Genomic DNA, 15,728 nt, shown 5'->3' on the forward strand with positions numbered 1-15,728 from the left:
ATAAATATTAAAATTAATTGTATCTGGTTTCGTATATGATTGATGAAAAAGAGTAATTGCGGAATATCTTACCAATCTTTCTGTGGAATCTATAGTCAAACTAGAAACTACAACTGGTTCGGAAAAGAACCATTCAGCCCTGAGAAGAACCAACATACATACAACTGATTACTATAATTTTTTTTATACATTTTTAAAACGAAATTAAATAATGTACGCAACTGACCTAGTGACATATTTACTGGAAATGCGTCATACATTTGTAACGGTATTTTCATATTATCTTGCGAAGATTTAATTTGACCGTAAGACATCGGCTATTGCTATTTAGCCGATGTTAGTTAGCGAGTTATTGATCGTAAATCAAACTTCCAACGCATTTTCTTAATTAGATTATGTACGATGTATGTTTTCTTTAATTTTAATGTTTAATTTGCATAATAACAAATACATGATTTGTTCTTTATACATTAGCAAGTTAATAATCATAAATTATTCTTTATTTTTGTCTTTGTTGTGAAAACGATTATTGAGCTAAAAAATAGCTCACAACGCGGTGTGGACACTGAAACATTTACGTCGTGAAATTCGTGTTATAGCTTTTGTAAAAATCCCAATTTCGTGTTGTAGATGGAACCACATCGAGACAGACCAGATAGATAGGAAATATAAAATACTAATTTTATAAATCCAAAAGTAACTTTGTCTGTTACGATAAACCCTCAAACCGATTAAATAAAATCAGGTAAGCTTGAACCCCAAGGAATGACATAATATTTTATAACTAACACGCGAGCGCAGCATTATGTGAAAACTAGTATTAACATAAATTACAAAGTAATCAGTGACATCAGGTCGTAGGTATTCATTTAATACAAATATAAAGCCGCTAAATGACAAATAAATAAACAAAGATTACCGCAATAATTTTCCATCAAACAACCATAACAATGAGAGGTCACAGGGGTTCAGAATGACATTTGTTTCATGAAATCGATTTTAATTTGTAAGCGAATAGAAACGAAAAATTGCATTCCACTATTAGCTTTATAAAAAAAAATGAAAAAGTAAACAAATATTTACACAAGATGAAAAAAATACAAACATACAACTTGTACAATATAAAATAGGTAGGCAGGCTGGCAATTGGGTCACCTAATGGTAAGTGGTCACCACCAGACATATACGAGTACATTGGCAATGTAAAAATTATTAAAAATTCCTTAAATCGCCAATCCGCCACAAATCTTGGGAAGTAACATTTTATGTATATACAATGGCTCATTCAAATTTCAAACCGGAGCCCAACAATACTACGTATTACGCTTGTATGGCGCTAGAAAACACGTAAACGGGCTTGTACATAGCTATGTATATGTTTAAAAGGTTCGCGCTATGTAGAATCGTAGACTTATCGATTTTGTAGTCGCTGATTACTTTTTTTTTTATAAAATAGGAAGGCGGACGAGCATATGGGCCACCTGATGGTAAGTGGTCACTAAACGGCCTTAGACGTTGGCATTGTAAGAAATGTCAACCATCGCTTACATAGCCAATGCGCCACCAAAGTTGGGAACTAAGATTTTATGTCCCTTGTACCTGTAATTACACTGGCTCACTCACCCTTCAAACCGGAACACAACAATATCAAATATTGCTGTTTTGCGGTAGAATATCTGATGAGTGGGTGGTACCTACCCAGACGAGCTTGCACAAAGCCCTACTACCGGTAGTATTGCTGTTTTGCGGTAGAATAACATTAATTAAAAATTACATCTTTAGTTCAACTGCTTGATGTAAAATATCATAACATGATAATGGAAAATCAACGATAATTGGTTACGCTGCACGCACGAGCGATACACTCAGATAAGTGAAGCAGTGAAGTGAAAGAAGTACAAAAGTGAAGCGTATTAGGTGATGAAAAGTTAGCAACTCTATATAAACGAACAAAATGAACACATATTAAGATAATCGTATTCACATTTTTACAACTGACATCTAGTCTCGTACAAATACAATTACTTATGTTAACAATGATATTATCCTTCGTTTTATATAAAATAACAAAGTTATGAGGTTGTGACGAAAGCTGTATCGTTTGTTTAGCGTCGCCGGTCGACAACGTGTTATTTGTCACTTATTTATAATGCAAACTTTGTTAAGAGCTTCATTTAAATACGACAGATGTAATGTTTAGCATGACTTTAAACGATCATGTTTGTTTTATTAAACTAGATGCAAATCAATTTATAAGTACATAATTATTTACAGTGAATGATACTCTTTTTATTCGACATAAAATACATCAAAATATTCTAAGTAATATTATTCTGTTATGATAAATATAAACTAAAATAGCAAATTGTATAACTTACGTTTCTACGTATATAAATTAATATAATAAATTTTTTTTTTTCTTTTTTCACAGGTCCGCCTACGACACTCAAAAATTATCCAAAGTTGCCATTAAGAAAATATCGCCCTTCGAACATCAGACTTACTGCCAGAGAACGCTTAGGGAAATAAAAATTCTCACTCGATTTAAACATGAGAATGTAAGTATTAACTATTTATATGCCCGTGTACGCCATAAATTGAACCCGTTTAAATCTTCTTTGTTTCTATATGTACATATTTCTAATTAATTATTATTACAAACATGTGAAGCTTTTTGCCACACTAAAATCCCTAGTTTTATTTCAATATAACAGGGCAGTTTTTTCTAAGAATTTGAACTATTTGAACATGTTAGTTAATACTTTTTAATGTTAGTCCTTGAGTTATTATTTTATTTTAAACCCACCCCTCATACCTCCCCTCTCAATATTCCAATATAAAATATAAACTATTTTTACTAAATTAAATGATGGTTATTCATATTTAATTTTGTAATATAATTACCAGAATAGTTGCTAGTAACATTATTCTTTTTATAAATATATTTTACGTATAAATAATAATTTTCTCATTTCGCCTCCGTTAGATGTTGTCAGAAATTAATCTAGTGTATCCCAGGGTATTAAGTTGCTCCTTTTATTATTTTCATTTTGAAATTGTTGCTGCGATTTGTTTATTTTATTTATATTAGGTACCTTCGTATCAAATTAAAAACAAACATTCCGAATACCTTGGGAGTTGAAAAATTAATGTTTGAGTTTAAAATTGTTCGTGTTGTTAAAATATTTTCTAAAAAAAAAAATTCAAGAGGTTTATGAAATATTATTATAATATGTATAAATTATAGACACAACATGATTTATATTGAGAGCAGGTATTATTATTTCTTATGTCCTGGTTGAGATTTCGGTTTTTTCTTGGTTGGTTGCAATTACTAGTTATTTGTTTTTGTTGATTAGTTTAAACGGTAAAAGAGATTAAATCCGCTTATTTCTACAATTCCTCGGTTTGTCATGATAGTTTTATTTTGAATTATCAACGTGAGAAATGCCTAAAATATCCCTTTGTTTCAGATAATTGATATAAGAGACATATTAAGAGCAGAAACTATCGACCAAATGAAGGATGTCTACATCGTTCAATGTTTAATGGAGACGGACCTTTATAAATTATTAAAAACACAGGTAACTTATTTATCAATTTTACTAGCTGAAAAGCAGATACTAATATGAATGATCGTTTATTACTCGATTTTTAAATTTATGTTTCACCGTATTGTTGTACAATTCTATAAAATAGATCTGCTCGTCGGCAACCTTGTTTCCTGTAAACGTCGTGCCTCCTCTTTTTGTCTTGTCTTCTCAATATAATAGTCTTGAACAATCTTAATCGGAAGTAAATTTAAATGTTTTTTTTTTTGGTCAAATTTAGTCTTTAGGGTCATAAGCTATGTAAATAAGACGACTGCAATACACGTACCCTTTGAAAGTACAAAGTATTTATGAATTTTGACGGAATTTATTCAGTAACTTTAATATTTAACTATGAATAAATGTAATGTTAATTTTATTAATGTACTCAACTATACAACTACATCGTGTCATTACAGTGATATACGAGTGATAAACGCCTTTTCTCTGAAATCAAGATGCCTTATATAAAATATGAATAATATTTATTATATTATCCTATTAGAAAAGCGAAGGCAGAAACCTCTATTGTTTTTTTTAACGATAACGTTTGTTACAGAAATTAAGTAATGATCACATCTGCTACTTCCTGTACCAAATTCTCCGAGGCCTCAAGTATATTCACTCTGCGAACGTGCTGCACCGAGACCTGAAGCCAAGTAACCTTTTGCTGAACACCACTTGTGATTTAAAGGTAAACAGTTTCATCCTCAATCGTTTAACGAAGGTTCTATGTCGATCAAACTTAAAACCTTAAATACCTTGAATATAATTTAGAATACAATTTTTAATACGGGCAAAATTTATCTTTGTAAAATAGAAGTATATATCTATTAAAGCTTTTCTGTAGTTGATCGAGTAGTTTCGTTACATGGATACCACGTTGGTGAACTGTTATCTATAGTGCAGTACTCTCTAGCATCTTAAGTGAGAAGTATTAAATTACTTGTATTTAACATTGATGACAATGAGAAACAGTACGGGACTGAGCTGAGAACCCTGTGGTACACTAGAAGGAGCCACCGATGGCTGTGATTTATAATTATTTATGACTCCATGCATATTCCATCAGGGGTTAGTTCAACAATGATATGTAACTTTTTCTGATCAATGTCAAATCAATGATGACAGAAAGAGAGAAATCAGTGTTTCGCTAAACACTGTTTATAAGTAAGGCTGCACTGCCGTTCAAAACTAATTTGCAATAGGTAATATGTGCGGTTATAGTCACAAATATGTGTGTTAGAAAAAAATGGTCAAATCTCATTTATTATTATTCAAATAATTAAAAAAAAAAAATTATAAACTAAATTATTTCCACAATATCGCATCTGTGACACCTGTCATTATCAGCTGGCCTTCGGTTGAACTTAGAAATAAGATAAATATATATGAATACTTTACAATTATAACTGAACAGGAAGGAGATATAAAAAAGGGTGAATAGAATAATCTTTTTCATATTGGATGAGATGCAGCGTGTATTGCTAAGACGTTGGTTTTATATATTACATGATACTTGGTGAACATTGGTTAAAGTGTAAGATGTACAGTGAAAAATTGCTCTAAAAACATTACAAAGTTGCGTAAAGAAAATATTAATACAGAAAATGGAAATTCAGCTTACTTTAATAGTTTTTTTTTTTGTATTTTGACATATCTTTAATCATTTTAAATCGCTTAGTTTAAGTTTATTCTATATATGTAACAATTATTTTTTATCGACTTTAGTTGAGCATAACTCGATAATAATGTATGAGAAGACAGAATAAGCAAATAATTTTTAAATCGCAATTTCAGTAACGTCGTATGTTTTCTTTCCGTGAGTTTATTGGCATGAGCCTTCGCAGACGAGATATTATTTTGAGGACGGGATAGCGAATATACTGTATGTATACCTACAGGCTATACAACCTTTGTAAAATGAAATGCTTGGCATATTATGTAAATTTACGTATATATATATACCGGTTCAATATTATAACATTAAAAATTATATGTAAACATTGAATTGTTCTAACAATTTTATTTATCATGTTAACAAGTAAAATAAGCGGTTATATAATGTAAAATGTATTTTTATATAATGAAAATATTGTTAGTCATATATAAAGTATATAAAAAATAAACTTCGTCTATAACCGGTTTTCCGTCATATATTGAGCTTTATATATTATGTTAAATAAAAAATGTATAAAGTAAAGTAGATTATATTAAACTTTCATTTTTATTATGTATGTGGTATTAATAAAAAAAAACTTAAATTCTCAACTACATGTTACTATGTCAAAGATTAAATTTTGAACCCCAAAAACCTATCCAGACGGGCGGGCTAGTGCAAGTCCATCTGGACAATAAATCAAAATAATAAAGTTTTTACCACAAACGATTTTGAAATACGATATTGACCGACAAGTGGAAATTGAAAAAAACCACTTGGAGGAAAATTCTTAATAATGTCTCGGGATGTCGTACGAGGAAAAATAATGTAAGCAAAATAACAAATAGCTTCATGTTTACGAGTAAAGATAACGAAAATATACCTTTGAATAGTGTACATTTTTTCCATCAAGTCGCCCACTTGCCCTTTTGTCACAGGCAAGGGTCATAACCGCCCATAGATATTGGCAACTGTATGAATTAGTCACTATTAGTCACCAACGCGCCACAAACCTTGGGAACAATGATGTTATGGCCCCTGTGCCTGTAGTTACATATCTCATACCATTCCCTTAAGTTCCCTGTTCTATGACCGTAAACTGTGTTAATAGAAACGAGGAGTCATGGTATTTAGTAGGTACGTATTAATTAATAACTACAAACGTCTTACTCAAGAGACACTAAGAAACGTTATCCGTTATTATAATAGAAATTTTGTAAAATCATCAGTTAAATAAAAATAATATAATTAATTATAATAAATATACAATTAATTATATGATATTATTTTTTTATTATATTTTTTGGTGCAGAGAGGCAATGGTGCCAGCGTATTGGGTACAACAATGCCACAGGGCAATCTTTTAGACGGCGTGTTTTTACTATAAATTTGTAATGTGTATTTTGTTTTTTTTTATTTTATTTTATATATTGAAACAGGAAGGTAATAATGATAACAATATATCAATAGTCGAATGTATATTTATACTGTCGTGGCATGGCATGGCTTGGCTTGGCTTGGCTTATATAAATATATTTCTTTCAAAAAAAAAAAAAATATATATATAATAAATGATTGATATATATATATTTAAGTCATACTAATTGTATCATGATGTTTGTTGTAATTTTAATTTTAATAAAATAAACTCGTCAGTCTCTGCGTTTATTGTCTATGCCTATAATCTATCACAGATACCTTACCGTTAAACCACTCTATATACTATAAAAGCAAAACATTATTTATATACAATTTGAGCCAAATGGTCCGAGCCGTTTCGGAGAATATATATCTACAAAACTAGCTCATTCAGTACTGTAAGATAAGATAAACAACTGTCATTAAAGCTTCGCGATAAAAACTTGCTGTTTTAGAAATATTGAAGTATGTTTAATATAGCGCGTAAGGAATGTTCGCAGAGCGGTAATTATTATTGAGCATCGCGTACGTAGTGACAACGTACGCTGTGGGCGTAAATTTTTACGCATTGAAACATTTTTTTTAGTTAGTTATTTAGTAATTTATCGGATTCACTATTAACTTATTACTTATATACATTCTGATGTCTATGTTGTATGTAATTAATGTCCTCTTGAACATATTTCGGTCACGTCCGATCCAAAATATTAGCTGCCATCAATTGTTTATGTGCAATCACAGGTGTATTATTAGTCTCATGTAACTTTGTCACTCAAAAACGTACAGAAAGGCCGTGCAGGTAGTCATATTCAAACTGCCTACTAAAAATATTACATTCGATAAGTTTAATGATATTGCAAATATAAGGATGATATAATATGATAATATATATGGATTAAGCCATTATCCGCGCCATATTGCGCTAGCCGTGTTTTGGTAGTGATATTAAAACTACTACGCAATTAATTGCTACCTACTTCACAGCGGCAAAATTATATGACCGCAATCTGTACTCTCTATAAACTTATCCGTTTTTATTTTTATAACTGCGGAATTGAATTGTATTCACATTTACATTATCCAAATGGTCCTTTATCTTAAAAAAATGTGAATAATTTTATGTGATTAGCGAACAAATTGAAATATTCACGACGTTCTAATGAATTGCTCTTAGCACTAACTTGTTACCATAACGAAAGCGCTAAACGCCTATCCCGCTGTGTTGATAGACCTCGTTAGCTTTAATATCTTCGCTTCATCTTGTTAGACAGACTCTTTGTAAACTGACAAACTATTGTAAACGACTTTTATGCTAATGCTTCTTATTAAAAAAATTCAGCATTTTTTTTATTTTAATGAATGTAAATCTGGGTGTAAATAACTTTGCTTAACCTCGTCTCACAAGAGAAAACATCTCATATTCCATGTTTGATGTATCATTGACAGCAAAAGAAATAGCTTATTTTTCTTAACATAACGCGACTCATTTGTAAGTTTATCAATTAACTATTAATTTAAAATAAAACTTAGCTAGTGGTCAGTGACGATAATCATGCGCAGAGCTAACCCCCTCCCCCAACAATGCTATATATTTATACATATATATATACAGCATTAATACAGCACGAACAAGACAATATACACTGAAACATTTGAAGAAGAATTTGTTTTATAGAAGTGAAATAAACTTCAGATAAGTTCAGTATTGAATAGAATCAATTCTTAGCTTAATTTGGAAAAGCTTTCGAACTTAAGAATTGATAAACTCTACTAATGTCAATGTCACAATCAGTATTCAGTACATAACCATTACATTTACTTATTGATTATATAACTATAATTCATAATTCTAAGCGCTTACTCAATACTTCAGTGACTCCTCGTTCTAAAATTGCCGGTTCGGCCAAACTTAAAATCATTTGTCCGTCGTCATTTATTTTGTTTATCATAAAACACATTAAATAAAAAATCAATGTTGTTTGTAATTGTAAAAAATACTTTGCGAAAAAAGTAATAGATTTTGCGACTGTACAGTGTACACCGTGAATCTATTTCCTGAGCGTGTTCCGGTGTCGTATGAAACGTGCGTCGCGTGTAGGATCTAGAACGTGTGTTGTTTGTACATACAATGGATCATTTATTTCAATCTAATATACTTCGATTCTAGAATCAATCATCTTACTTTATAATTAATGTATTTTTTTAGGATTTTTATTCTGAAAAGTCTTTGGTACGAACATTAGGGGGTAATATTAAGTATTTTAATAAATATATCTAAAACCAAACTTATATTATCTTTATAAGATTGTTTTTATTTAGACAGTGTTTCAGTAATCTTTGTAAACCTGCAATTGAACATATTGTGTCATTGGACAATGTTCCGGTTGCTACTTCAACAACCATAATATAACCCCTTGAAATTTTGTAAATGTGTTTAATTTAAATGTTTTGAGTAACGTTGACCAACTGGTCGAAATGTTTTTTTTTTTTTTTTTCATAGAGATATTTTGTTGGACGTAGGGTGACATGACATTAGTCTTAGTGTTATTCAAAAAAATATAATAAAAACTGTGGCTAAAAAAAGTTGCGTTTTATTTATAATAAGTAATCGAGTATAAATAAAACGATCCTGTTAATATATGTTACATTTATTTTTGTTTTTTTTTTCCGAATTATTTTAAATCAGGAATTTACTGTCATATAAGTTTTTCACGTAATCCTGATTTATTCTGTGCAGATTTGTGACTTTGGTCTCGCACGAGTGGCGGACCCCGACCACGATCACACGGGATTCCTCACGGAGTACGTCGCAACGCGCTGGTACCGCGCGCCGGAGATCATGCTCAACTCCAAGGTAAATAGCCTAAAATAGTCTGTATGTGTCTAATTGAAATTTAATCCTAATAATATTGATACCTCGCTGACCGAAGTCGGTCATGGCAGCCATTCTCAACGGAGGCTAGTCAACTGATTAGAAAATATATTGTACAAATGTGTGTGCAAAACATGTGCGTTATCTATTCCGTCATTCCCTCTCTGGCTTTACATGCGTTCCGAGGGACGGACGATGATGATACCTCGGGATAGCCAGCCTATTCAGTTGGCTCCTAAACCAAGGAGGCAGTCAAAACTGGTAATACATGTATGTCTCAGATTTTCAACTGTTCAATTTACTCTCCTTCGACGTAGAAAAATGAGTAAAATTGATAAAAGTGTAATTAAATATTAGTTCTCATTGTTACATTCATTGGGTAATTAAAATTGAATTATTTTGCTCGCGGCATTATTAGTAGCGGTGAACGATGAGCGTACTGTATAATACAATATCATATATTATTAAATTTTTTGTTATATTATATTCCAAGTTAACAAAATTCTTATTAATGCGAATCTAGAACATTTTTTATAACTATTCATCGTGAAAACATTGCGTGGAGATCAGCACGTGTCTGATAAACAAAATATTTCTACCGTCATTGGAGTAGCGTATTTTAGTCAAATAAATTTTCTCCTTAGAAGGAGAAAAGGGCATTTGCCTAGCAGAGTAGACATTTACGAGCCGTAAATAATAAGTCGTACGTTTTAATATAAAGGCATATGGTTATATTAGCTATAAGAATCTTTACTCTGTGAGTTTTAATGTATTGATTTTTATTTATTCAATAAAAAGTTTAAATATAGTTCCGTTATAGTTACACAGTCTGTATTAATATTTATAGGTACACGCATTGTGGTTTCAAAAAACGTTTACTCGTAAACAGACGATACATACATACAATTATGTGTAAGGTACATATTTGTTATAAAATAATTTTAGTTTGGAGTTAAAATAAACATTTTAATTAAACTTTTTATTTGTTGCTTGAAGTCAGGTTAAAGTTTTTTTTGATTAAAAAAGCAATAGAGTAGAAGCATTGTACGCTTCCATTTTCCTTAACAACTTCTCCCAGTTGTAGCATTATGTTTGCAGAATCGTTACACGAGTTCAGAAGAAAATGGATGTGTTTATGATTTTGCATAAAAATATTTTCAAACATTTAAGTTATCGTCTAAATGCTCTACCGTTTTTTTTGGACAAATACCCTTTCCAATTGCGGAAAAGGTTTGGAGATTATTTCACTATGTCGCTTCTCTGCGGATTAGTGAATCTGTAATATATATGTATTACATCCAGCACATTTTCTCACTATGTTTTATTTTACCTTCTAGCATGTGATGAATTATAAATACTAGACTTGCATCAGTTAAGATCCACATATTTTATCTACTGCGTCAATTCAAATCTGTGTATTGAATCGAATTGCGTTTTCTTAAAAAAAATCGACTTTCCGATTTAGACTAGAGTAAATATAAAATGGAATGTGAAAGCATCAAAATAGCTACTTTCGTTTCGTTTTCCAACAATTCACGAGTGAGATCTTACAGAATAGCATTGCGGAACACGGCGATACAATATATTGATTTTTGGCGGCAGAATAATCGATGAGTAGTTGGTACGTATCCAGACCGGCCTAGACGAAGCCCTACAATAGTAGGGCTTCGTCAAATACATTATTTTTCTTTTTTATTTAAATCACTTGTAATATAACATATTCGCTTATACAATATATATATTCGACATAACGAAGTTCTTCATTATTTTAAGCACCAACGGCATCGCTCGGTCGCTCGGATGCATTGTAATTTTTTTTTAATTGTACTTCAACACATAAAAGAGACTTGCCTGCAAAATATTCGAGTGGAAAGAGATATTTCGTTGAGATGACTGCATAATTTTATACTGTTTGAACGGTATTGTTACGCTCTTATCAATATTTTCAACAATAAGCCTTATTGTATTTAAGTAAGACTCAATTTTCTATATCATAATTCATCGTAAAACACAATAGATTGAAATCTGCGTTAATTAAAATATGGCGAGCGGGTGAAGTAATAAAACTATCCAGTATTTGCGGGACAGCGTTTTATATTACTTTTTGTTTGCGACCGAAGTTACAAATTATATTTGTTCAAAATAAATCGTTCAGTGGTAAGTGAACGATTGATTTATTCGACCCAGTATACGATTTAAGTATGATTTTAAATGGTCAGTATTTGTTCGTGGTAAATGAAGTGGATTATATAAGTATAAAAGTAAAATGAAGCATGTTCTACTTAGAAATTGTAATCTTAGAATTTTGATTGTGTTGGAAATGCAGGCACAACTCTATCAAGCAATAGAAAGATATTCCAATATATAAGACCTAATGCATGTAGAGAATTTTGGATTTTCAATGTGAGAATTTTTAAATTTTTTTATAAAAAAACGTCACACTACTGGATAAAGGTTTCTTCTCGAAAAGGTTTGAAGCTTATTCCACCAAGCAGCTCCAATGCGGGATTAATGGTTATATATGCGCAATCTTAAAATTAGTAGAGAGGCTTTAGTGATATTGTCCATTTAGAAATAAACTTGGGGGGGCACTTTTTACTGTTTTACATGCGTGATTGTTTCTAGATTCTATATTCAGGCATACTAACTTAAATTGCAATTTCATACATAAACTACAGTGTATGTATGAAATTGAGGGTCGTTGAATGATAATAACCACACAAAGTATTCTTATAATAAAAAGCTTCAGACTGTCACTGTACTCTACTAATACTACTCAAATTTGACGGCTTAATTTTATACCGATATTTATTCTATAAAGGAACATATTCAGACGCAAACGGAACGGATCTCTTCTTAGATGTTACAGAACTCACTTCGTTAATATTTAAGTGTTCACTTTAGCGATTCTATATTCTCAAACGAAAAGAAAACAAGGAATCATGACATATTCGAAGATAGCCTGTCAATACTTTCAACCCTTGAACCTTTTATATAACAGCTACCGAAACGAGTGTTTTTACAAGCTACGTGTAAATATTTACTTGTTAGTTTGTCTGGTTCAAATCTTGCAACTGAATTTTAAACCTATTTCACACAACCGATTGAGCAGAAATTTTGCACACACTTGTAATAACAAAATAATCTATTATATCAATTTTTTTACTTCAAGTAAATGGGTTAATTAATTTACAATTCTAATTTGGAATAATACACCAATAAAATAAAGGTCGAAATAAATTACAATAAATTATTCAGAGTATTTTAAACAACATTTATGATAAAATTAAATAAAATAAACCAAATTTCTCCCTAAATTATTTAACTTAATTTTCAAGAATGATACAGAAAATTTTGAATACGTAAATCATTACATCGGCCAGGGAACGAATTCTAAAAACACAAAGTTATTTAATCAGAATCCAATCTTTCATTGGTATCCATCGCTTTATACATTATATATTTTTCATTACAGATAAATTATGTGAACGGACTTTTCCAGTTTCGCTTTTATAAATCGATATTTTATTACCTTCGCTAGTCAATATTTGTTTAAGCTAAAGCCTAAGCACATATAATTTAAAAAAGGTAAAACAAATTAAATCTAAAGGCAAAGAGAGGGTACATGCTTTGAATTTCAAACAAAATTAAAAAAATGTTTTGCTTTCCTGTTGGACATTTCCACGTTTCTTATTTTTTTTTTAATTTGAGTCAACCTATTTTTTAAATGGTTACTTACCAGAGGTTCTTCAATAAAGTGATATTATTTTATTGTTGCATTCGTTTGATGAACACAAGTAAGTCACGTGAGAGATATAACCTACATCGTTGAAATACTGGTGTTAGTTTTTTAACAGGATTTAAAATTTGATGATGATGAATCTCATGGGTGACTAACCAACTGCGTAGAACATATTATAGTGCATTAACGTGTGCGCCAACACAGGTGCACTTTGTACTCCCTTACTCACATAATCCGATGGGACGGCAATCCGACACGACAGGAAAAAGTTCAACCAATGACTTTACGAGCTTTCCTTAATGACTTATATGACTTTATCCACGATCCCCTGTATTGATACGAATGTTCTTCATCCAGGGCTACACTAAATCAATAGACATCTGGTCTGTGGGCTGCATCCTCGCCGAGATGCTGTCTAACCGGCCCATTTTTCCGGGCAAGCACTACCTTGACCAGCTGAATCATATCCTTGGTGTATTGGGCTCACCCAGCCAGGAGGACTTGGACTGCATCATCAATGAAAAGGTATGTGTAATATTTAATGGTTTTGTTTTCACTAATATTAGTAACATGATTTACGCTGTCGTTTATTAATTATAACAGTATTATACAAAGGTTATGATATATTTCACCACATATCTATATACAAATAAATAAAATTCAGTGTTTATGATCTTTTTAAAGTTAATGTTTGCATTAGTTACCAAGTTATCTTAACAATTTTTTTTTTAATTTTTGTCTACTACCGCTATATATTTAACTATTTCGTATCTTGTATAATTCCAATAGGAATTATGTACATTGAAATATCAGATTTTGAAGGATTTTCGTCACAAAATGAATTCAACATTAAAATAATAATATAAAAATTGTATATTTTCTTAAAATAGTGGAAATTTATTTTTCATACAAATACAACATACTACTCTTTTGCCTGTTTCCTATTAATTTATTCCATGCTAATGAGGTGTACTTTTACGTTAACAGTATTCCATGGTGCTACAATAATTCAGTTAAATTACAAAGCCTATTTAGAGCGTGTGCTACGACGCCGTTTCGTAACGGTATACTGAAATAGTCGCTCCGTAAAATATTCCTTAATATATAATACGATCACCAGTTAAATGGCGTATGTAAGCTGTTACGTTGCATACGACGCTCGTGTTTTGTTTTCAATTTTCTTTTTATATTTTCAAGCTTTTATAAACACGAACACAATGTTAGCGACCGTATATGCGACCATTCGCATTAAACAGCAGAAAATGTGCGACACATGAATCTCTGAATCGATTTCAGTTTAAAACTGTATCCATAATAATTAACATAATAGATTATTCAAGAACTCGTACAATGATTTCAACTCAATGTCAAACTTGTTTATTTGTCTTTACGAGGAGTATTAACTATTGTAACAGGCTATCCGATACTAACTAGCAGTTTAAATTGATGATAATATGAGAAGCATCAACTAGTAAACACAACAATGAAACAAACGTCGTGACCTTTCGTATATATCTACGTCAAATTACCCTTGTCAACTGTACCGCCGTAATAAAAATGCCTTAACATTTTTGGGGAAAACTGTTTTCGGCTAAAGTAACAATAAAACTACCTTACGGTGCTTTGCTGTTTTGTTGTTCATATTGTCAGTAGACCTGTGCAGAGAAAGTTACAGTAATAGACTCATTATAATAATAAAACATTGAACGAACAAAATTAAATATAAAATTGTTGTTTTACGTTAGTTTTTTTAATTTTTTTCCCGGTTGTAATTGCGAATTAAGCGAGTGATTTCTGACACGTTCTTATAAAACCAATTGATATCTCCCCATTGGCTAATAATATTGTTTATCTTTATTTATTTAGTCTCGAAATATCATCTATATAATTGTGTCTGGTGATTACTTTTAAAACATCTTAACGGTTATCTTTTATTCTTTGATAATTAACACACGTCTAACGTGTGTAGAAAACTTTAATTACTGTAATGTTATGTATGATTAGCTCGAAAACAAGTTAACTATGGGCTCGTTAACTGGAGTCGCGTAAACTTTGTTACTACGAGGTATTGTTGACGTAGTTATTAGGTACAATTAATTTTCAAATAGCGCTAATTCAGGCGAATTTGAAGTTGAATTTACATTCTATGTAGTTGTTTCAAGTTGAAATACTAATTTTATCTCTCTCTCTCTCTCTCTCTCTCTTTCTCTCTCTCTCTCTCTCTCTCTCTCTCTCTCTCTGTCTCTATTAAAATATACAACATATCTTTGTCTGATTCTGAAATGTGTAATTATTTTGATTGCTTGCTTGAACTATTATTTTTAAGTCCTTAATCCTCTAAAATCCGACTCATTTTAGACATTAATAAGAAATGCTGATATATTTTTGAATAACTTTCCTGAAAAATGTATAGTTTCTAGTTTGGATGTGTATGTATATATGTAT

At 30.9% G+C, this 15,728-nt stretch overlaps 1 protein-coding gene across 1 annotated transcript in view; it reads left to right on the forward strand.

Moving 5' to 3' along the window:
- Positions 1-15,728, forward strand: part of LOC126770209 (mitogen-activated protein kinase 1) — a 59,085-nt gene that overhangs the window by 31,322 nt on the left and 12,035 nt on the right. The window contains exons 2-6 of the mRNA XM_050489470.1: positions 2,432-2,558; positions 3,474-3,584; positions 4,150-4,284; positions 9,407-9,523; positions 13,641-13,808. Coding sequence (XP_050345427.1) covers positions 2,432-2,558; positions 3,474-3,584; positions 4,150-4,284; positions 9,407-9,523; positions 13,641-13,808 — 658 coding nt within the window. The remainder of the gene's footprint in view (positions 1-2,431; positions 2,559-3,473; positions 3,585-4,149; positions 4,285-9,406; positions 9,524-13,640; positions 13,809-15,728) is intronic.

The sequence above is a fragment of the Nymphalis io genome, chromosome 8 (genome assembly GCF_905147045.1).
Source record: "Nymphalis io chromosome 8, ilAglIoxx1.1, whole genome shotgun sequence".
Taxonomy (NCBI): Eukaryota; Metazoa; Arthropoda; class Insecta; order Lepidoptera; family Nymphalidae; genus Nymphalis; species Nymphalis io.